Here is a 24,096-nt window from a genome sequence, read left to right on the forward strand (position 1 = left end):
TCATCCCCATTCCACACTTGCTAATTTTTGGTTCTCACTAGATGTTAAGCTCCTTGGTGGCCAAGGCCACGGCATGTGTAATATACTTTTGTATCCCAAATGCCTGGCACACAGTAGGTGCCAAATAAATGCTGAATGAATCAATGAATGACTCATCCACGAGTTCCTGGGAATGGGTTGTGACTTCTTGTGGGGACACAAGATGAACAGATGGTCACATAAAGAAAAGTTAAGGAGGGGTACTGGGATCAGAATCAGGATGTGTACGTTTTATTTTCCTTAATTTATTTTTGAGACAGGATCTTGTTGTCACACAGGTTGATCCTGAATTTCTAGGCTCAACTGATCCTCCCATCTCAGCCTCCCAAGTAGTTAGGACCACAGGGACATGCCACCATGCTTGATAAGACACCTACATTTTAAAGGCAGATGCTTCACACACACACACACACACACACACACACGTACACCCACATGCACATGAATACCCTATGGAGGGTCTGGACCAGGGAGGCCCTAGGAAGCGGCCTGCTATTCTGTAGCCAACTTCTCTGACTCCACACTGTCCCAGCCAGAGTTCTTTTGGAGATCTTGGAAAAAAAGCTGCTGCTGGAGGCTCCTCAGGTCCTGCAGAAGCTCAGGAGACAGCTGCTCAGCTGACTTCCCTAGGTCCTTTTCTTCCTCCTCCTCCTCCTCCTCCATTTCCCCAAGCCCATCAGGGGGCTGTGGGGAGCTCCTGGAGATGTAGCCTTGGTCCGACTGCACGGACTGCCGCTGCTCCTCCTCACAGGGTATGGAGGGGTCCTTGAGGACCAGGGCAGCATCTTCCCATGCACCCTGGGCCTGGCTATTCAGACTCTGCTGCAGAAGTGAGAGCATCAAGCCCTCCAGCTGCTCCCTCACACCATCGGGGAGGTGGCCAGGTGAAGTCACTGGAGTGCTGCAGAGAGGCGAGTCCTCAGGGTCCACGGGGAGGAAGAGGATGTTCTTTCTCTGGAGGCCACGATCCTCCAGCAGGGGGCAGGCCTCGCCCTCCTCTACCAAGGTCAGCCGGCTGGCCACGCTGCTGTCAGCAAGAGGAACCAGCTCCACTGCACAAGCAGCAGGGACCTGCTCTCTGGGGAGCACCACAGTTTGGATGGCCTCCCCCGGGGGCTGCAATTGGGGTACCACCCTTGACATTCCCCTTCCTTCCTCACCCATGCATAAATCTATCATCAGGCAGCCCTCGGAGGCAGGTTCCCGCACCAGGGGCTTCTGCCTGACAATCCCGCTCCCTGGCGGCAGCAGTGGCTCCTCAAACACTTCTTCGTCCAGGGATGGGAGGTTCTGGTCATCAGTGGAGCAAAGGTTCTCACGTTCAAACCAGTCAGGGCACTGGGTCTGCCACTCCCGGAACTTATCCACGGCCTCCTTGAGCTGCCAGCCACTGGGGCTCTGCAGGTAATTTTCCCCTGTGAGCTCCTGGAGGCGGTGCATCCGGCCAGGTTCAAACATCTCCAGATCCTGGATCCGGAAGTAAACCTCCTCTAGCTTGTCCATAAGAGGGTACCTGGAGGTGATGTTGAAGAGGTCAGGGACATCGCTCTCACTGCTGATGCCAGTGAAGTAGCAGATGATGTAGGTGCCAAAGCAGGCTGGCTTCTTGAAGTCTGGCAGGATCATGTTCATGGCCGCTGTGAAAAGGTCCCCAGTGGGCTTCCAACGGTCACACCGCAGCTGGACAGTGGCTTCCTCCCAGCCCAGCATGGCCTGCCACTTGGCCCGGGTACCTCGGGAGCACAGGATAATGATTTTGAAATTGTTCTCTACCATTTCCTGTTTCTGCCGGCCGACCCAGGTCATGACCCCCACCTCTGAGATGACTTGTTCTTCCAGGAGGTCAAGAGCCACTTCAGTGCCACAGGTGGTGATCAGGAACTGGGCAAACTTTAGAACCACATCCACGTAAAGAGGGTGGTCAGCTGAGTAGACAATCCAGACCTTCTTGGGCTTTAGCGGTGGGGGGGTCAGGTCAGTAGTGGGCAGGACACCTAAGGGAAACCAAGGAAAGCAAGACCACATGCTTAATCCCCATGCCCCAGGCCCAGGGTAGTGTCCCTCTTGGTCAGCCTGTAAAGGCCCTGGATCAAGCACAGAGTTTGTCTTTCTAGCTTAAGAAACACAACCCAGGTCTTTTAGAAGAAGCAAAATGTTGTCTTGCCTTGTTTGGGCTGCCTGAAAAAAATCAGTTTGGTGCCTTTCTTTCTCTCACATTCCTTTCTGGCCTTTAGCCTATACTTTAATCATTTTAATTGGAAAAAAAATGGTGCAAAGACTGGCTATGTGCATGCTCAAGGAAAGACCTTTCTTCACAAGATATGGTATACTTACTTTTCTTTCTTTGTCTGGGTGATTAAAAATATGGTGTCCCAGCCAGGCACAATGGCGCAAGCTTGTAACCCCATTGACTTGGGATGCTGAGCAGGAGGATCACAAGTTTGAGGCTAGCCTCAGGCCTTAAGCAACTTAGTGAGACTGTGTGTCAAAATAAAATATAAAAGAAATGGCCGGGGATGTAGCTCAATGGTAAAGTACTCCTGGTTCAATCCCCAATACCAAAAACATGGTGTCCTAAGCCTTGGTGTTTGGGGCACCCTGAGAGTCCTCTGTGTGAGGTGCCAGAGGGTGGGTACTAAATGTGAGGTCTTCTGAAGGGAGGGGCTCAGGGGCCAGACCACAAGAGGTGACCCATTCATTCATCCTGAGAACCCACCATCAACCTTTAAAAACAATAACACACACAAACCAGCCCCTCAGAGACCAGAATACTGACCAGTGTATTTGGTGTCATCTCCATATTTTTCATGATGAGACCCTGAAATAAAAAGAAGTACATTGGAGTGACTCTACTGAAGGGAAACAGGGACCAGGACCAGCTCACAGGGTATCTCACAGGAGCACTGCACCACCCCTCACAAAGGACAACTGATAAGATAGCAATCCTCCAGATAATGGTTATCAGAGGCTTCTGGGCTTTCGCAGAGACACCATGTTGGGGAGCTGCCCAGCCACAAGGCCTGGTTGGTTGCTAGTGTTACTAACACCTCTGAAACTCAGTTTCTTCCTGTGTAAAATGAGTCTGAAGTGGTGGTAGATGCGATCATGTGTGTGAGGGGCCCTGTGCATTGTACACACTTAGTCAGCCGGGGTCCCTGGGATATTTGTGGTATTGACCCAGCGGGGCCTGTCACAGAGGCTAAGCTGCAGGGAAATTGGGGATCTGAGCCATGGTGAGGGACCAGGGAGGAACTTTCATGAACAAACTCTACTGGCAGGAAAGTTCTTCCCCAGAAGTGTCCTTGCAAGAGGCAGATAGCCTATGACATTTCTTTCCAGAGCTTGCACCCAGCCACTTACAACATTTCCTCCTGGTATTTTTGAGGTGAGGAAGGGGAACCAACATACTTAGGCAATTGTAACCCTTGGACATGTGATGAAAAAACTGCATGGAACAGACTCTTCTGTGACATTTGGGGTGAAGAGAGTTCATGGATGACCATGTAAGAGAGTTATTTTAATTAATTAATTCTTTCTTTCCTTTTTGTGCGAACTTAGGGTTTCACATACACTATACAAGCAGTGTTGTACCACCACCAAAGATTTGGAACCTTAATTTCAATCCTTACTCTTTGGTCCTTTTCTAATTTAAAAGGGCAATCTATTGACAGTGTGTAACTAGTGGGGTTTTCCTTTCTTTTACCTGGCAGCCTGCAGCACTTCAGGAAATGGTCAGAAGTATTATGGCAGCTGGGGATGCTGCTCAGTGATACAGCACTTGACTAACATGCACAAGGCCCTGGGTTCCGTCCCTAGCAAAACACACACACACACACACACACACACACACACACACACACACACACTCTACAATGGCAGAAATGAAACAAAACAAAAATATCTGCTAACATCATTATTTTACCTTTTCTTTTTTTTCCCTACAGTGCTAGGAATTAAATCCAGGGCCTCATATGAGATCGGCAAGTGCCCTGACACTGAGCAATACCCCCAGCACTTGACTGAACCCAGGAGCACTTGATTGAACCCAGGGGCACTCAACCACTCAGGTCTATCCCTAGACCTTTTTTTTTTTTTAAATTAAATTATTTATTCATTCTAATTTGTTATACATGATGGCAGAATGCAATTCATTTCATATTACACATATAGAGCGCAATTTTTCAAGTCACTGGTTGTACAAAAAGTATTTTCACACCATTCGTGTCTTCACACATGTACTTAGGGTAATGCTATCTAAGTCATTCCACCATCTTTCCTACCCCCATGCTCCCCTCTCTTTCTCTCCCTCCCCTTTGCCCTATCTAAAGTTCCTCCATTCCTTCCATGCTCCCCCCACATCACCATTATGAGTCAGCATCTTCATATCAAAGAAAACATTAGGCCTTTGGTTTTTTGGGAATGGCTTACTTCACTTAGCACTATATTCTCTATATCCATTCATTTATCTGCAAATGCCATGATTTTATTCTCTTTTAAAGCTGAGTAATATTCCATTGTGTGCATATACAAAATTTCCCTACCCATTCATCTACTAAAGGGCATCTGGTTTGCTCCATCCCCAGACTTTTTTGAGATACCGTTTGTATTATTCACTTAATCTTTATAACAGTCTTATGGTGTCAGTATTATCTTTGTCATTTTACAACAGACAAATCTAAGGCTCAGAGAATTAAGACATCTTCCCAGGGAGTCAATGGTCTATGAGCCCACATCAGCCTGATGCCATGTTCTAGATTTCTGGAAACTGGGATCACTGTTTAATGTAAGAGAGGCAATGTCTATACTTAGTTGAGATTACAGGGCTGAACTGAAGGGCGCCGTCTGAGCACAGCCTTATAGGGAAGGTCTAGCAGTGAGACTGGTTAAGAAAGGAGGAGAAGGAAAGACAGAGAAAAATGAGGAACAGTGGGAAGACCTCTGCCTGTCCCAGAGCTCCTTACCTGTTATCCTCCACGTCATGCAGACAATCAACAGGATGATGGAGCCCACCAGCAGGATAGAGATGCCCGTGATGAAGCCATACACCCACAGGGGTATATACTCTGTGGTGAGCAGAACAGCGTGAGTGACAGCAAGGGTCCCAGCGCCATTCCCCAGTCCCTGGCTCTGTCCTCTCTGGCCTGCACCAGGACACACTGAGCCTCAGGTTCAGCCTTGACTGCCTGGCTGGGTACAAGGCTCAGTCAGGAACCCCTCTGACCCCTGGGGAATGTGGGAAGGGATCTGAGCTTACCTGCAATTTTGACTGCAATTAGAACAAAAGAAAAAAGAGAAAAGAGTGTTCTTAATTATTAGCAGTAATTAAAAAACCCATCATTCATGTCCACGGAGGGTCTAACCCTAACCCTATACCCAATACTTTGGATATGGGTCAAAAATAATGCAGCCACCTACACGAAGCACCCTCAGTTGTTGGTCTAAGAAGAGGTGCCTCACCTCCCACCCGGAAGGCCAGTTCTCTTCCAGCCTGTGCCATGTCTGCTGTTGGCATGTGGCGATGGCTTTGTGGGAGTTGGGGACCCATGGCTTCTGAAGGAGAAGTAGGCAACTGGCTCAGGTAGGAAGCTGGGGCTCTCCACCACCTTAGCATGTGATCTGGAACAAGCTATTTAACATCTCTGCCTCAGTTTCCTCATCTGTGAGCCTGGGGTGGGGAGTCTCAACTTCACCATACTGTGACTTGCAATTTGTAAGAAGTAAAGCACTTCCATTTTATTGGTGCCTAACTGTAACTGTGTGCTAGTAACAACCCCATCTTCCAGTCAAGGAAGTTAAGGACAAGGAAGCCACAAACTCTGCCCAAGGCCACACAGCTTATGAAGGGCTGTGGGGAGTGAAGCTCAGGAGAGTGTCCTCAAATTAAGTCACCCTCCCCACCTCTCTGCCACACCTAGGACCAGGTCAGGACTCAGCTCCAGGGGATGACCTTCACCCAACCTCACCCCAGACAGACACAATCCAGGGCAGAGGTGTCCCTCCTACCTGAAGTCTCTGGAACGTCTGGGCAGGGGATGGTCATGGTGTGTCTAAGGCAGTCATTAAGGCAGCTGTTGAAGAAGGGCTGGACCTGGGAGAGAAGAGGAAGAACTGGAAGAGGGCCTCTGAGAGGTGGCAACATACACCCATCCCCATGCTTTCTCAACAGCACGGGCCATTTGCAAGTAATGGACCCTGGGTGGCTAGGCCAGATCTCCATGTGGCTGTTGAGCTGGGCGTGTTGGCGCTTGTGTGTAGCCCCAGCTACTCAGGAGTCTGACGCAGGAGGATCATCTGAGCCCAGGACTTTGAGTCCGGCCTAGGCAACGTTAAAACACTCTATCAAGAAACCCAAAGATCTTTCCAGGGGCTGCTGAACCAGATCTCCTATCTGTGCAATGGGTCAAAGGTCCCCTGCCCAGGTGGGGTTGGGAGAACAGGGCAGCTGAAAGGTAGGCTGGTGCCTTCCCTGCCAGGGCATTACAGACAGAACGGTGCTGGGGCCCGATACAGCGCAGGCCCACAGCTGCCCTTGCTTACCTCGCCCCCTAGCAGGAAGGCCCACCTGTGCACACTCTCCCACACCTGTGTGCATCACGCCCACCCACCTGTACTCGGTGGCGACAGCACCAGTTAGAGTTGTGTATCGGGAGAGTGAGGTTGGCTCGCTGGTGGAATTCCTCTTGTTTGGGCTGCAGAGAGGAGGACGGAAAAGGCCAGTTGGATACGAACTTGCTGCATCACATCCCCAAGAAGCTTGGGGACATCACCCTCATGGACCAAATGCACTTCTCAGGAAGGCCAGAGGGGGAAACGCTTTTCAGATTTCTATTCCAGAAAAATTGACCATTCTGCAGGGTGAGTGGTTTGCTGTCAACTGATAAACACAGTAGTAACTGGTATTTCCCCCCTGCGTGGCTGCTGGGGACTGTAGGACAGATCTGTGTTCACACCCAGAGGGGGACAGACCACACAGCACATCTTTTCTGCACTAACCTGGCTTCATCTTATTTCTTATCTGTAGGCCCCCTTTGTCTTAATTCCCACATTTCTTCTTCTTTTTTAATCTTCAATCTTTTTTGGAGTCAGGCTCAGTGGCTCACACCCAGCCACTGAGGTAGTCCCAGCAACACAGGAAGCAGAAGGACTTCAAGTTCAGGGCCAGCCTCAACAACTTAGCAAGGACCTAAGCAACTTAGCAAGACCCTGTCTCAAAATTAAAAAGGGCTGGGGATGTGGCTCAGTGGTGAAATGCCTCTGGGTTTAATCCCCAGTGCGCGCGCACGCGCGCACACACACACACACACACACATATAAATCCTTTTTGGAATCAAGTAGAATAAAAACAGCAAAATAGAGAATAAGGGAAGAATGGGGGAAGGAAGAACAAAAAGGACAGGGGGTGGTGGGCAGGGCAGAATTGACTCTATTTCATCAGCTAAAAGATGGAAAGAAAGACCAACTCTACAGCTCGCTGGGCGCCCAGGCCACTCCTGACTTGGCAGTGTTGGGCTCTGGAGCTATGTCAGAGGGGTGACCATTACCGCAGGTATCTGCTGTATGTGCTCGAAGCAGCTGTGGTCCTCCATATGTGGAAAACTGTTGAGCAGGATCTGGTAATGGGAGGATTCGTTCCACAGTGTGAAGCTCACCCGCAGCTGGTGGGCCTCTAGGGTTTCCACGGTGATGTTGGGGTCCCACAGGCTGCCTGTCAGGGGCGCAGATGTGGGCTGGGAGTGAGAAGGGGTGTGCACCCCCATGTGTGTGCACGTGCATGTGTCTGCACTGGGTACAGTTCTCCCAGGCCAGCCAGTTACCTGAGCTCACACATGGCGTGGTTATCTTCATCCTGAAGTCCTCACAATCTGCCAACCCAGAAAGAGAAACAATTAAGCCTCTGCTTCAGGAAGTCTGCTCTTCCAGACTCTGGGCAACAGCAGCCAAAATCATGTTCCTTGGGAAGACTGTTCAAAGACGGTCCCTTTATAGCAAGCTCCAGGACTGGACTGCTGCCACTGGCCAAAGATCCAGTGTATTGGCAGTGACCTGTCCATCTCAGCCCTTCTCTCTCAGAGAACCTTCCTGATTCTAGTATATGCCTCCTGAGCTCACTTTGGGTAGCCACAGTCTTGCTCCTTCTAGTTCTTTCTCTCCCCACCCGGAGCTTCCTGGCCCACAGATGCCTCTGCCTTTTTATAGGCTGAGAAGTACTTTGGTCCCCACAGCAGTTTCTCAAACTTTTGTGGACATCATCATCACTAGTTCCTCATTCAGCAGATCTGTGTGGGTGCTGAGAATCTGCATTTCTAACAAGTTCCCAGACAATCTGTTGATGCTGCTGGGTCCACAGACCACACTGAGGATCACTGCCCAACAGTGATATTCTTTTTTTTAAACATTTATTTTTTAGTTGTAGGTAGACACAATACCTTTGTTTTATTTTTATGTGGTGCTGAACCCAGTGCCTCACGCATGCTAGGCGAGTGCTCTATCTCTGAGCCACAACCCCAGTCCCCAATAATGATATTCTTGGTCCCTTATTATGGTTTAGATATGAGGTGTCCCCTAAAAGTCATGTGTGAGACAATACAAGAAGATTAAGAGGTGAAATTATTGTGCTATGAGAGCCTTAACCCAATCAGTGAATCAATCCCCTCCTCCCCCATAAGGATTAACTGGATGGGAACCAAAATCAGGGTGTGGCTAGGAGTGGGGCACTGGGGGTATACCTTTGTGGTTTATATTTTGTCATGAGGAGACCTCTCTCTGCTTCCTGGGTACCATGTGTCTAGCTACTTTCCTTTGTCGTACTCTTTGCCATGATGTCCTGCCTTTCCTTGGGCCCTGAGGAATGCAGTCAGCCATCTATGGATGGAATCTCTTAAACTGTGAGCCCCCAAATAAACTTTTCCTCCTCTAAATTGTTTTTGTCAGGTCTTTTAGTCAGAGTGGCAAAAAAGCTGACTAAAGCATCCGTCTTCCCCAATCTCCTTGATTATAATCTTTTACTTTGGTTTAAAAAGACAGGTGGCAAGTTTGAACTACCTTAGAGGGACAGGATGAGTCAGTCTACTTTAGGAACAGGAGAGGGGGTGGGGAGATTTACTCATTCAACAAAGACCTATTGAGACTTGGACTGTCCTGGGCATTGGGCACTAAACACACCATAGTGAGTAAAACAAAGTCCTGCCCTCTGGAGATGACACTGCAGTAGAAGAGCCCACTAAAAGCAAACCTAGAAAATGTAATAACACATCAGAGAACAATGAATCTTACTGATTCATTGGTGTGTGTGTGTGTATAAGAAGAAGGTCATCACCATCCTTAAGTATTTCCTGGGCTTGGGGTAGAGTGCTGTGGGGTGTGCTTGCCTAGCATGCAAGGCCCTGGCTGAGATCCTCAGCATCAAAAACCAACAAGCATTTCCTAACCAGCTACATAAACAAGATTTATTAGGTTCTGAACAGTACAGAAGTGTGGAAGACTCAGACCTTGTCCTCAGTGGGCTGAGGTTCTAGATGTACCTGGCTTTGAACAAGAAATGTAGGAAATGGCTGAGATTCAGGGGAGGACAGAGGTATAGAAGGTGACATAGATAGAAGGTGTCCAGTATGCTTTAGAAGATAGACTTGGCAGTGATCCCAGGCAGGATGGGTCAGTGAGGGGAGAGAAGAAAGTGGGATAATGGAGATGGGTGGGACAAATGCAGACAGGGTGTGTGTTGGGGGGGGGCGGGAATGAAGAATGTGACTGGAACTAGGCTGAGAGCAGGATCCACCGCTCTTCCCAGCGTGACTTATCTTCCTGACATTTTCTGGGCTCGAGCTAGTTCTCTGGATAGAGGTAAGGGCTCTTATTCCCATCACACTCCTGGGATCCTGGGCCCATATCCAGTGTTGGCCAATTAAGAAGGGGCTGCCTTCAAGGGGTGGAGGCTGAGCCTCATGCTGAGGAGCTCCCAGACCCGGGCGCCTATTCTTTCTGTGGGTACCACATGCTGGCGATAAGCCGTGGTTGAACTCAGCAGGGAGGCTGCTGTCTGCCCCTGCTGCCAGCTTCTCATCCCAGAGTTGAATGATGGAGGAAATGGCTTAGGAGGAGGCTCTTACCTGGCACAAGGAGCTTCTTGGACAGGTGGTTTGGGTCCCCGTCAGGGATGGGCTTGGGCAGGTGGTGAACAGTCACCTCGTACTCCTGGCCGGGTTCTACCACAAAGTGGCTGAAGGCGAAACGCCACTGAAGAGAAGGGAGGAGGGGAGGTTGGGTGGGTCACACACACCTGTCGTCCATCTGGGCCCACAGGATCCCATCCCTACCTTCTCCCCAAACCAGTCAGAAGTAGGAATAAAACAACTACCACAGCAGAATCTGAAATTGGAGTCACAGTATCTTCCTCTGTTTTTCTCTGGTCTTTCCTGCCTGTTTTAAGAAACCTCGGCTGGCCTCATCAGTAGAGAGCATTGTCAAATGCAGAGGAGGAGGGCAGAGGCTGGGGTGTGGCTCAGTGGTAGAGCAGGAGCTCAGAGCTCAGCAAGCACAAGGCCCTGGGTTCCACCCCTGGCACCCAAACAAAACAAAACAAAAGCCCCTGCAGAACATCTGGTGGACAGTGGAAGCAGCCCTCCCCCTCCCATCAGCTCTCTGGAATTCCCAAACAATGGGCGTAAGTGACCTGAGCTGGAGGGCTTGAGGCTATTGGACCTGGAACACAAGAGGCAGCTATATACTGTTCACTGACTCTTCCTCTTACAAGGCATAGTGGGGGGTCTCTGTGGAGAATGTTCTGAAGCACATAAGAGCAGAGGGACAGCTAGAGATCCCTCTCACCCTGGGTCTGCAGTGAGATACATTTGTACTGAGCTACCTTCCAGATAGTACAGATATAGAATCCAACTCCTTTTTTAAAAAAATTTTGAGAGATAGGGCCTTGCTGAATTGCCCAGGTTGCCCTCACACTCTCGGCCTAGGTGATGCTCCACCTCAGCCTCCAGAGTAAACCCCATTCTAATGACCTGGTGGAGGGGGCTGGGGGGTCCTTTGCTTCTAAGTAGATCAAGGCACCAGGTCCTCGCCCTCCACATAGCAGCCAAGTTTGGGGTCCTCACTTAACATTGAGGGGGGCTCTGCCTTCGGTGCTTATGTCTTTGGCAGATCTAATTTGTTTTAAAGCAATCATCTGCAAATTTAAACCAGTAGTTTTTCAAACTAGCACCTATATCAGGTCATACAGAGGGTCCTGAAACACCAACTGCTGGGCCCCACCCTCAGAGATTTTTTTCCAGGAGGTCTGGGATGGGGCCAGAGAACACGCATTTCTAACAAGTTCCCAAGGGTTGCTGGTGGTCCAGGGAACAGCTTTGGGAGTCGCTGCTTTCAACTAACTACACAAGACCAACATTTTATCCTAGAGCTGTGAAAAGCAAAACCAGACCCAACTGTGAAGACTCACACCCACACCCCACCCATAGCAGGTCTTTGGCCTGGGGAGTTATTCCTCTTGGAGGCAGGCCCTGGATCAATTCAAGTTACAGACCCAGGAGGTAGAGCTGTGGAAGTGGTCTTCCAATTCAATTTCCTTAAGAATGAATAGCAAAGGGCCTGGGGTAGTTCAGTGGCAGAGCATTTTGCAGGAGGCCTGAGTTTAATTCCCAGCATACTGGGGTGGGGGATAGGGAACAGAGGAGGAGAATGAATAGGTAGGTAAAATGTGAGGAAAAAGCAAGGGTGGGAATATTAGGCTGTGCCCCCCCCCCCCACCACCTATGGCTCACAGCAGACACTACATTCTCTGGGAGCAGCCATCTTGAATTCCTCAGACCCTCCAGCACCTTCTTATTACTCTAAGTTAGGGTCCAATATGGGGACAAGTCACACTGGTGTCATCAGAAGAACACAATCCGATCAGGAGCTGTCTTCTTACCCGCTTGCGGTGATGGTTCAGTTGGGACAGAAACTCAAGCTCAACACACAAACGTTCATTGGTGTTCAGCTGCAGGACAGACAGCTCTACACCCTCAAGGAACAGGATGCTGGCTAAAGGTCAGAGGGAGGAGAGGAGACAAACAGATGCAGCTGCATAAACCACTGGGTGTGCCACTTCCCTATCTGCTAGGCTTGCTCACTCCTAAAGGAAAACCTGCCCATCTCGCCTAACCCCCCACTTCCTGTTCCTTTCAGCTCATTCTCTGCCTCAGCCTACCGCCTTTCAGACAGCTGCCACCCAGCTAGGTGAGGACAAGTGGCACTTTACACCAGACCAGCAGCAGAGGCTGTGCAAACTTGCGTCTCACAGCAGCCATTTCCGCCATTCTTTCAGAGAAGGAGCAGCGAGCCTGTGGGCTGGGGACTCAGAGGGAACCAACCCCAGACCTGTTCACCAGGGTTGGCTCTATTTAGCCCCCAGTCTTCCCAAATCTGTAATCAGACTCTAACTCTGATTAGGTTTAGGGGATGTTTTAATAAGTGTTGGCCCCTAAGTTAAGGGAAAAAGTGCTGGCAAATGTGCTACTATTTTTCCAGTAAACATCTGGAATTTTTCATAAAATTAACAACTTGCCCAGGGTAATAAAAATTTTAGGTCTTCCATGAAGGATAGTGTGATGACAGGATTTTGCTGTGGGCTCGCCTCTAAAACACTGAAAAGGTATTGGCAGAACGATTGATGGATCCTTCCAGCACTGAATTGCAGCCTTCAAGTCTGAGCACAGGACCAGAGCCTAATTCTGAGTCTGAATGGGAGGCGATGTCTAGCTGTGGATTCACTTGGAGGTGGTGGAATCCCAGGGCCTGGCTGACATGCCCACTCACCATCTGTCTGTAGTGTCCATTCAATGTGCACCACAGGGACCAGGTCTCCGTGCTGGGTTCTGGCAAGACGCAGCTGGATCTCAATGTGTTTTGGGGAGGAGGGAGTCAGGTTCCGAGGGTGGATCCAGCTGTCATCCAGGCAAGTACCTGGTAGCCAGGGAGAAGCAACAATCAGAGATGGCACCTTTCCTATCCCCAAGAGGCCCAGAGAGCTAGTTCCTGAAAGGTTTGGGGCCTACAACCTTCCAGCTTGCAACCCTCCAGTTGTGACCCTCCTGGGGTCCTCAGCCCCACTGTCCGATTGCTCTTTTCTAAGGCTGGTCTGGGGTAACCACAAAGCTCTGAGTCTAAAGGGCAATTTAGGGAGATGAGTTTTGAGTAGAAGCAGGGGTTGGAAATGGATCATGGGCAGTGGTAAGAGCTGATTTTTACATGTCGGGGTCCCTAATCAGCACAGACACAAGAAGTATGTGCCTCACCCTTGAATGAAACCAAGCCAAGCAGCTGGGGATGTGGCTCAGTGGTAGAGGGCTTGACCAGCTTATGTGAGGCCCTGGGTTCCATGCCCAGCACCAAAAAACAAAACAACCAACACCACAGATGTCTCACTTTACAGTAAGAGCCGTGGCAGATCAAATTGTCTTAAAGGTACACTAGGGCAGCACTTGAGAGAATACTTTCAAAATCTAAATGACACTACCCGACTTCTACATGTAAATGTTCTCCATACGAAGCACAGGTGCCCACACCTGGGACACGTTTGGGATTACTACAGCCTGAACTTGTAGAGGGGCTGCAGATATGCTGCCAGAAATCAGCACAAGCCAATCACAGTATTAACAAAGCAACAAGAATAAAAAAAAAGAGGACTTACTGTTCTTGACTCTGCAGTCTAGCTCCTGTGGAAAGAAAGAAGGTAGTAATTATAGCTGAGAAAGAACTTAACCCATGCACTGCTGGACTCCAGACACCTTCCCAAGCTCATTTGTGGGGATAAAACTTACACAGCTCTCCCTTTCCACATTTGGGGATCTCTCTGGGAGGTCTTTCCCCACCCTTCTTTCATCCTGACCAACCAAGGGGAAGGGGCATGATAGATGGCAAAATGGAAGTGGAGATTTTATAAGTAACTGTTAGAAGCTGGGAACTTTACAACTTTAAAAGACACTGAGAGGGGCTGGGGTTATGGTTCAGTGGTAGAGCGCTCGCCTAGCATGCACAAGGCACCAGGTTCAATCCTCAGCACCACACAAATGTAAAATAAAGATATTGTATCCACCTAAAGCTTAAGAGTAAATATTAAAAAAAAAAAAAAAAAAAAGACACTGAGAGGTTTGTCTTGGGGCACCCTCGTGAAAAGGTTTCCAAATCTCTTGAGGCTTCCAACCTTTGGTCTGGATAACCAAAGGTTAAAAGGTGGGAGGGATGAGAGCCAAATCATGAGTCCTGAAGCAGATCAGTTATGGGAAATCCACCTAAGTCCCTATATACTTTCTAGAAATGTCGGGGGCTTGGGATCCAACTTAGGGCCTGAAGGAGAGCTCAGAATATAAAACCATTCTTCTGAGGGGTGACTTCTACGTGTTCAGTTTTGGCAGTGCAGAAGGGAAGACCCTGGAACTGAGGCTCAGGTACTTTGAGTTCTCCTAGCTGCTCACATGGACCAAACTCATTCTGGGCTGAAGCAGATCAAAAGCACACATTTAAAACCAACAAAGTAGTTTGGTATGTGTGCAAGATTTGCTATAATGGATCAAACTTTGTACTCCTAGAATAAATTATACCAGATTATGGTGTATTATTCCTTGTTATTTGGGTTGGCACTTGCTTCTCTTAAGAAGGAGCAGAGAGCAGGGCTGAGGCCTGGGAGGGAGCAGATGAGCCCCTGGGGCTCATACATGAAGTAGACATAGGGATCAGTCTGGACACATTCCAGATTGACTCTGTTGTGCTCTTCTTTAGGACACCAGTACACATGCTCTTGGGGTCTAGACCCTGCACTCTGTGCAGCTTCTAGTATTAATTCCCAGCTGCTGGTCCTGGACTTGCATCACAGCCTTTGAGGTGCTCCTCAAATTCAGCAGAGGCCAGCATGCTTCCTCTGCTCTCCCTCTGACAAATGCCTGCTTTTTTCTGAATGGTAAGATTAACTCCCAGGACCCTGTCCTTTGTCCTCCCACTTGAAACTCCTAGGATGGAGGCTTGGAGGATAAGAAACTGGTTCAATCATCTTCATATGGGGAGCTCCTCTAGAAAAGGCAGATGGATACTCCATTTGGAATTAATTCCATTTTATCCACTGGCAGCTTCTTAAAAACCATGGCAAAATGATGCCCATGATTACCAAGAGGAAGTGGGAAGGTCTGAAAACAGCTGACTGACAATGGTGCTGGTGGGTATCCTCCTCTAGTCCTGAGAATGATGAAAATAGCTTGGTATGTCACCATACTGAGCTACTGTTTGGTCTTGCTTTTCGATAGTTATTGCTATGTATAAGTATTTCCCTTCTTTTTTTAAATTTTGTTTATTTATTTTTATGTGGTGCTGAGGATCGAACCCAAGGCCTCATATGTGCTAGATGAGCACTCTACCACTGAGCCACAATCTCAGCCCCAGTATTTCCCTTCTATTACTATTATGCCTGTAGCTTTTCTTAAGAGCATCCCTGAATCTTTTACCCCCTTTGGTGTGGGGATGGAACCCAGGGCCTTGTGCATGCGAGGCAAGCATGCTACCAACTGAGCTTCATCCTCAGCTAGCATCCCAAAAGCTTACCAAATACTCTCCAGCATTTATGAACATAGCTTCATACATTTTCTCCTTCAAATTACTGATATAATGGATTATACTGATGATTTGCTATAATGGATCAAACTTTGTACTCCTAGAATAAATTATACCAGATTATGGTATATTATTCTGTTATTCTGCTATATTAAATTTGCTAATACATTATTTAGAATTGCCTCTAACTATATTCATAAGTGAAACTGGCCCATAGCTTTCTTCTTCTGTATAAGATTTATCAAGTTTGAGAATTAAGCTTACACTAGTTTTTTAAAAAAGGGTAACTTTTCCTTTTTTTTCCTGTGGTACAGAATGTTCATTAATGAAGAATGGCTGAATAAAGAAAGATCTAGTTTAAATCTAAATATCTATTGAAATGGAACTGTTTGAATAGATTGCAATCTCCTAGGGAATATTGTGCAAATATTAAGGAGAATTAGTTACACAGATATCTATAACCGAGAGAGATAGCTGTGTTGTTGAGTGAGGAAACTATGTCGCAAAGAACTTTTTGTACTTTAATCCCATTTTCTATAGAAATAAATGATGAAAAAGCCTCCTAATATATTTACATATGGTTGAGCATGATTATATGAACATAGAAAAACATGGAAAAATCTATATCAGCTGTTAACACACTGGTTATTGAGGGTAAAAGGGATAAAGAGAAAGAGAAATTTGAGGTGGAAAAGATTTAATCAAAACCGAAAAACTTGCATATAGGCAAAATGCAGCTACAAAATTCCTTTAAAGGTCACAGTGCATGAACTATGTACATATTCTAACTTCTTCTCAAACCATATGAAAATTATAATGGGATTTTTTTTTTTTTTTTTTTTTGGTGGTACTGGGACTTGAATCCAGGAGCTCTCTTCTACCACTGAGCTAATATCCTCCTTAAAATATTCTCAGACAGCCAAGGAGTATCCAATAATTGAGATGGGTTTCCTGTATAAAAATAAATCAAAACAAAATTTTAAATAATGCTCCTGGAGGAAATAAGACAATGCTTCAAACAGAATAAAATTAAAACAAATAAAACCATTATAGCTCCAAAGAGAGAAGAGGTGACATTTCATTCATAAGACAAGGACAGGATATTGTGAGAAAGTAAGCAGAGACTAAAAACGAACTTCAACAATAAAAACCAGGGCTGTGATTGTGGCTCAGTGGTTGAGTGCTTGCCTAGCATGTGTGAGGCACTGGGTTCAATTCTCAGCACCCCAAATGAAAACAAATAAATGAAGTAAAAGTCTATCAACAACTAAAAAATAGAAAGAATAAAGACCAAAGGGTTGGGCTGTAAAAATCAAGGTAATTTCTCTGAAACTAGAACAAATACAAACAAAACTAGAAGAAACACGAACATTAGAGAATTAACTCAGGGAACATAAGATGCAATTAGCTAGATTATGAAAAAGTGAATAAATAAAAGTGTGTGGGGGTGCTGGGGTTGTGGCTCAGTGGTAGGGTGCTTGCCTAGTATGTGTGAGGCACTATGTTCGATTCTCAGCACTGCATATAAATACATTAATCAAATAAAGGTCCATCAACAACTAAAAAATAAATAAATGGGAAGAAATCATTAAGAAAAAAGAAAGAAGAAGACATTCTAGAGCTGAAGAATTCATGTTGCCAAATTAAAAAGCTCCACTCAATGACCTATATAGCAAATGAAGAAAAAAGATACAGACCAAGGCCCAAATACCACAAAACACTAAAATACCATAATAAAAAGGAGATTTTAAGAGTTTCCAGAAAGAAAAAAAACAGGTGAAATATCTTAGAAAGAGCAGGAAACAAAATGGCATTGGCTTTGTTAGTATCTATACTGTTTGCTTGAAGGCAATAAAGCTATGTCTTCAATATGCTGGAGGAAAATAAGTCTTAGACTACTTATATCCAGCCAAACTATCTAAAAGAGGTGAGAGTAGAATAAAGATATTTTCAGGAAAGACTAAAAAAAAAATATGTACATAGTTTATTATATATTTATATCTGTCCCTCATAAACTTAGAAAATTGCAGGAGCATATGCTCCAGGAGATGTGTGAATAACCTCAAGCAGGAAGACACAGGATCCAGGAGTTGGCAGATTTGACCATGATGGATGTCTGGTATCAGAGCTATGTTATAGGTTCACAGAGGAATCAGTTCAGGTCGGGGCTGGTGGACAGAGGGCTCTGGGAGAGTTCTCTGGGGGAAGGGAAAATGGAATTGATGGAATATTTGATGACTGGAAGGAAAATACAATGAGAAAAATCTGATAGAAAAAACCAAGACTAGTTACATGGAAAATTATACAAGTGAAAAATTAAAGCAATGATCATCTCAGAGGAATAGGTGGAAATAAACTGTATCAAAAAAGAAATATAATCAAAAGGACACAAACCTGTTCTGCAGAGAAGATTGCTTACTTGTTTAATAAACACCAATTTAACTAAACTGTGATATAATATAAAATGGCAAAGAGAAGTGGAGGGAAGAGGGTAATGTAATTTTCATCTACGAAAATAGATAATATCTACAATTGACAAATTAAGAATGAATAACATAGTACATTTAGGAATATGAAGACAAACGTTAGAAGAAATAAGTAAGGAATTTTAAGCAATTGCCCTTGGGGAGCTGGTTAGACGTGAGGCAGGGATTTGCAGTTTTTGTTTGAAACATCCTAGTACCAGTTTTAAAAGAAGTTTTTCTATGATGTTGCTTTAAACAGATAAAAAGGTTGAAAAATGAATCCAACATGGTGGCACATGACTGTAATCACAGGCACTGGGAAGGGTGAGCAGGAGGATCACAAGTTCAAGGTCAGCCTGGACAACTTAGCAACACCTTGTCTGAAATTAATTCATTAAAAGAAAAGTTGTTGGGGCTGGGGTTGTGGCTCAGCAGTAGAGCACTTGCCTAGCATATGTGCGAGGCCCTGGGTTCGATCCTCAGCATCACACAAAAAAATAAAAATAAACAGAATAAAGGTATTATGTCCAACTACAACTAGAAATAAATTTTAAAAAATGTTGTTAAAAAAGAAAAAAGATTGAAAAATGAGGTAAACAGCTGGGCCCAGTAGTACACACCTGTGACTTGGGAGGATGAGACAGGATTGAAGTTAGAGGCCAGTGTGAGCAACTTAGTGAGACCCTGTCTCAAAATAAAACAAAAAGAATAAGATAACAAAAAGGGTTGGGGATGCACCTCAGTGGTAAAGTGCCCTGGTTTCAATGCGGGGGGGCGGGGGGGGGGAGATAAAAACATTAATTTAGGGAAAGAAATAGTGAATATTTTCCCTTAGAATTTCAACACAGAATTTATATTAATATAACATTTTTAATAACATAAAATTAGTACTAAGGATTATTTTTGGATACTAAGATCTTGTTCTAACAAATTCCTTACCCTTAATTTTTCTTTTTGTATCAGAGCTTGAACCTAGGGGCACTTAACCACTGAGCTATATCCCCAGCCCATTTTATTTTTTATTTTGAGACACGGCCTTGCTAAATTGCTGAGACTGGATTTGAACTTGAGATCCTCCTGCCTCAGCTTCCTGAGTTGTTGGTATTACAGGCATGTGCCACTGTGCCTGGCCAAATTTCTTTACTTCAAACTTATCTTGGGGTTAGGGTTATAGCTCAGTGGTAGAGCACTTGCCTAGTGTGCTCTATAGGCCCTGAGTTCAATCCATAGCATATTAAAAAAAAAAAAAAGGAAGAAGAAAAACGAGAAGACCTAGCCACAGTGGGAAGACTAAAAAGAAGAAATGAAAGATTGCACTAACTCTGGGCATTCAATGAACATTACTGGGTGCCTGATACAGAAAAGTGGGCTTTGAAGTTGTACACAGGGTCCTGCTCAGCTCCACAAGCACTTGATGGTTGGCCTGGAAAAGAGTAACTGGCCTCTCTAAAGCAGGTTAGCACTGCCAATCTCAAAGGTTGTCATGAGTACTGGAAGAAAGCATATGTGCCAACACAGTTCCTGGTACCAAGCTCCAGGTGAACATTGGTGCAGTGCCACAGTGTGCCCAGCCTGGTGCTTTCATCTGTGAGTGATATGGCATGTGAAAGCTCTCCTATAACCTATGAGGCAAGGATCACTCCTTTTATGAGGACACTGGCTCCTAACACTGGGGTGACTGGCACCGGTGATAGGGGAAGCTTGATTGGATCCGGCCCAGGTCTTTTTACTCTAAGATGCAGGCTTCTGTTTGCTGGATGCTAACTGATGTCACTGTCTCCTGATGGGAGATTAGTCTGGCAAAAGCAGCAAGCAGCCAGGGTGAGAAGTCAGGCATGGTAATCAGGACTTGCTAATTGCTGGTTTTACCACACACAGTGTCCCCAGTCCTGCCTGCTCCAGTGTCTACACTATGCAAGCGTGTCCACAGAACACAACTTTTTACTGTCTGGAAGAGCAGTAGAACTGAAAGTGGCTTTTGGCAACCAGAGGATAAAAGGGTTAAACCAAACAGTCATTCTATCACCACAAGTGAAAACCACAAGTGTTCAGGAAAAAAGAACTTGTTAACGAAATGTATATCCTGTCTATGAAACTGAGTTTAACGTTCTTACTGACCAACTCCAAGTTGTCACTGTCTTTGCTTATGGGCTTTCCTCAGTCTGACAGTCTTGGGAAACCTGCAAGAAAGCCCAGGCAGGGGGATAGCCAGCCAAAGAGGGAAATGCAATTACTTATGGTGTCTCTAGGACTGGTTTCTGTGGGGAAATCAGTCATCAGGGTTTTGAGGTGCTAAATCCAGGCAGACAGAACCAGTGCTGGGGCTGGTCTCAGTTTATGGCTGCTTTTCAAGCAAAGCTAATAACTCCTTCCTTGGGCTCATTCTTTTGTTCTTTCACTCAATGCATATTTGTCAAGTCTCCACATCCTGTGCTTGCATTTGAGCTAGGAGAAGAAAAGGCATGCAGAAGCCTCCTTCCCATTTTAGGATGGAGTCATCTAGGACTAAGTCCAACCGGGGTTTTGTTGGGCATTCATATTCTGGAAAATGATGTGGCTCACTTTGAGGTGGTCACCCACTCCTTACATTGTGGAAATGAGGGAACACAGATCCAGCCTAAATTGCCCAAGGTTACAGAAACTCTAAGTGATGTTGGGATGTAAATTCAGGTTTGTGGCTTTCTCTCCCATCACTATATCATGCTGTATACACTAAAACTTCGGGGGAGGGTCAGAATTTGAAGGGTGTGGTTTTTTGTTTTTCCTTTTGCTTAGTACAGGGAATGAAACCCAAGGCTTTAAGCATTCTACAGCTGAGTTACTCTCCCAGCCCTTTTTTAAAATTCTAAGACTTTTTCAGAACTTTGCCAGGTTGGTCTCAACCCTCCTGCCTCTGCCTCTAGAGTAGCTGGATGTGTACCACTGTGCCAACCTGAGGCTTCTTCTAAAATGACTAGTCAACAGACAGGGAAGCTGTCTAGGGAGATGAGTTGTCTGTGAGCCAGGAGCAAGTAGAGAGGAAGAGGAAGGAAGAAAATGGACAAATCTGGCCATGAGCATTTCTCTCCAGTCTTCTCTGGAATCAGGCAAGGCCTTGGGTTTGATCACTAATGCAAAACAAAACAACGACTAAAACCCTTTTAGTGCCAGGCCGGTGGGCATGTCTGTAATCCCAGGGGCTTGGGAGGGTGAGGCAGGAGGATTGTGAGTTCAAAGATAGACTCAGCAATTTAGTGAGGCCCTAAGCAACTCAGTGAGAGCTTATCTTTAAAAAGGCTGGTGGGGGCTGGGGTTGTGTCTCAGCAGTAGAGCGCTCGCTTTGCATGTGGGAGGCCCTGAGTCCAATCCTCAGCACCACATAAAATAAATAAAAAACCCTTTTAGCCCAGCCCATATCACATCCCTATCTCCCTTCGAACTTCCTTTCACACTTTCCTGCTCCACAGACCCTCCACTCCAGCCACACTATTTACCTAAGGACCTTGGCTCTGGCCCTTTTATCACCTGGAATGCTCCAACCAACCTCTTGGAGGTTCCCACCAGCTCTCAGAGATGCCAAAATGTCTTTTCAAAAGGACTAGCCCAGCTGGAAGTAATTTTTCCTTTCTCTGGTCTTTGGTATGCTTACAGTTGTGCAAAATGTGCTTGCTATAGGTTGCCTTCTAAGACAGCAACATTCCTCCTAGATGATTTTAAGCCCTGGACACAGGAGTGTTTCTTTCTTTTGGGAGTGGGTGCTGGGGATCGGACTCAGGGGCACTCCACACTGAGCCACATCCCCAACCCTATTTTTGTATTTTATTTAGAACAGCATCTCTCTGAGTTGCTCAGTGCCTTGCCATTGCTGAGGCTGGATTTGAACTCCTGCCTCAGACTTCCACACAGCTGGGATTACAGGCGTGTGCCACTGCATCAGGCCCAGGATTGTTTCTTTACAGGTTCAGTTCCTAGCATAGTACTTTGTATTTGGCAGGTACCTGACAAATGGCCATCTACAAAGGAACACCAAATCCTCCATGTTGGGACACAATCTGCAGGAAGGACCCGATGAACTTTTGAGTCTACTGTTTTGGCCAACAGTAGAAATCAAAAGGACATTTCCCAACATTGGTTACATTTAAAACTTTTTTTTTTTTTCTGTAAAACAGGCATTCTCCACCCTCTTTTGGTAAATCTTCTACAATATTAAAGAGAAATATCCCTTTGTTTCACATCCTCTGACTCAGACACTGAATATTATTCCCTGGGGTCAATGGTGGTGCAGTAAGGGGCACGTGGGGGATGGTTTGGGGGGGGGGCAGTAGCTGAGAAACCAGAACAGGGAGGAAAGAGCATGGAAGGGAGAAAGGAAGTGTATTTTGAGGAGGGGGGGGGCATCTGTTTTGCTGTTTCATTTTTTTCTTAAAGGTCAAAGTTGCATTGCAAGGCAACTACCTGACAGGTAGATGGGGATATGTGTGTGGGGATCCTCCTTGACAATCACAAATCTGCCTACATCCCACAGCGTGCCCACCCTGTTCCCAGATCTGAGTGTTGGTGGCAGAGGTAGTAGTGGGAAGAACAGTGTCTTAAGAATCATCTGCATGGCGCGCCCCTGAGGTTCCAGTCACGTGGGAGACTGAGGCAAGAGGACTGCTTGAGTCCAGGAGTTCAAAGCCAGCCTGGGCAACACAGCGAGGCCTCATCTCAAAAAAAAAAAAAAAAAAAAAACAACAACAACAACAACAACAACAACAAAAAAAAACAAAAAACAAACTCAAGGCTCTGCTCCTCCGCAGATGGTCTTGCCGCGTTTCTCTGCTTGGTGCTCCTGTAGTCCTGTAAGCCATCCCTGCTCACCAGGGATGCTCTACTTGCCAAGTCCCCTAGAAGCGGAGTTGAGGTCAGTCCTCGTCCTCTACTCCCGGCTCCTTGGAGGCTTTAGTGCACCAACTAAAGGGGAAATTTTCAAGAGCCACCTCCAGCCTCCCGGGGTCACGCTGTGCTACCCGGTAGAGAATGAGGATATGTGTAGAGCGCACCGCATAGAGTCCAGTCCAGACTCATCTTGGCCCCTGACACGTTCCCTTTACCGCAGCCGGTTTCCAACCAGTCCTGCCAGCCTCCCAGACCCGGCCGCGCGCCTGGGTCTCCTTCCCCAAACTTTGGCCCGGGCGGAGTCTTCGCTCCCTCCTCCAGCTCACGACGGCGAGTTGGGTTGTGCAACACGCACCGGGCAACCTTTTTCCATCCAACTCCCACTTCCCCCGCGTCCATACCGCAACTCCCACCACTCCGAGAGCGCCGCGATCTTTTTGTCCACGCCCTGTATCCTAATGAGACCCCCCAACGCAGATTTCACGTCCTACCCCTGGCGGTAGTTCCGGGCCGCCAGCCTCTGCTTGCCCTCGCCCCCGCAGTATTCTCGCCGTGTCCGCGTCTCTAGCGCGCTTCGGGGTCTCACCTGCTGCGAACAGACCGGTGCCGGGTGGTCCAACAGCCGCAAGGAGGCGCGAACCGGGGCCAGAGCGCTCACATACAGGAGAAGCAGCCCCATGGGGAGTCCAAGAACCACGGGCGGCCAGCGGGGCAGAGCCCCCATGGCCGCGTCACGGTGGCGAGGTCTCGCGGCCCAGGACTGGGGGCGCACACGGAAACGCCCTGAATCTTTTAGTTACGGTGAAGCAGTACGCGGTACTTAGCCAGCTTCCGGCTTTCAACCCGCGCTTGGGAGGGGCGGGCCTCGCTGAAGGGGCGGGGCTTGGGTGGGGGCGGTCCCTCTCTTGTCCAACTTTCCACAGAGTCCCAGTCGCTTGGCCTCCGAACTCTCCTGCCCCGGCTCTGCTCCGCCGCCTCACCTGCAGCCTCAATTCCGCAGGGCGAGCGGTCACTTGTTCTCCTGCCTTCATTCACTCCCAAACTCAGTCTCTGTCCTCATCATCAAGCCGTCAAATTAGATTTTAATCCTCCTCCTCCACACTTCTTTCTCTACTTAGTTACTTGCGTCCAGCCCCAACTCAGGATT

At 47.0% G+C, this 24,096-nt stretch overlaps 1 protein-coding gene across 2 annotated transcripts; it reads right to left on the reverse strand.

The window, feature by feature from the left end:
• Nucleotides 1-248: 248 nt before the first annotated feature.
• Il17ra (interleukin 17 receptor A) lies at nt 249-23,793 on the reverse strand. 2 transcript variants are annotated; one of them, XM_046459831.2, is made up of 13 exons: nt 23,536-23,793; nt 13,718-13,742; nt 12,844-12,990; nt 11,957-12,069; nt 10,146-10,272; nt 7,854-7,901; nt 7,581-7,744; nt 6,645-6,728; nt 6,043-6,127; nt 5,294-5,305; nt 5,001-5,102; nt 2,816-2,857; nt 249-2,033 (listed from the first exon to the last, which is right to left on the reverse strand). In XM_046459831.2, exons 1-13 carry the CDS (start codon nt 23,671-23,673, stop codon nt 532-534), a joined length of 2,589 nt encoding a protein of 862 aa, XP_046315787.1. In that variant the 5' UTR covers nt 23,674-23,793; the 3' UTR covers nt 249-531. The 2 variants fall into 2 exon arrangements, with proteins under 2 accessions (XP_046315787.1, XP_046315788.1); XM_046459832.2 differs by lacking the exon at nt 5,294-5,305.
• Nucleotides 23,794-24,096: the final 303 nt, after the last annotated feature.

This window comes from Marmota monax, unplaced genomic scaffold (genome assembly GCF_021218885.2).
Source record: "Marmota monax isolate L192 unplaced genomic scaffold, Marmota_monax_Labrador192_F-V1.1 WCK01_AAM20220418_F8-fsc00163, whole genome shotgun sequence".
Taxonomy (NCBI): domain Eukaryota; kingdom Metazoa; phylum Chordata; class Mammalia; order Rodentia; family Sciuridae; genus Marmota; species Marmota monax.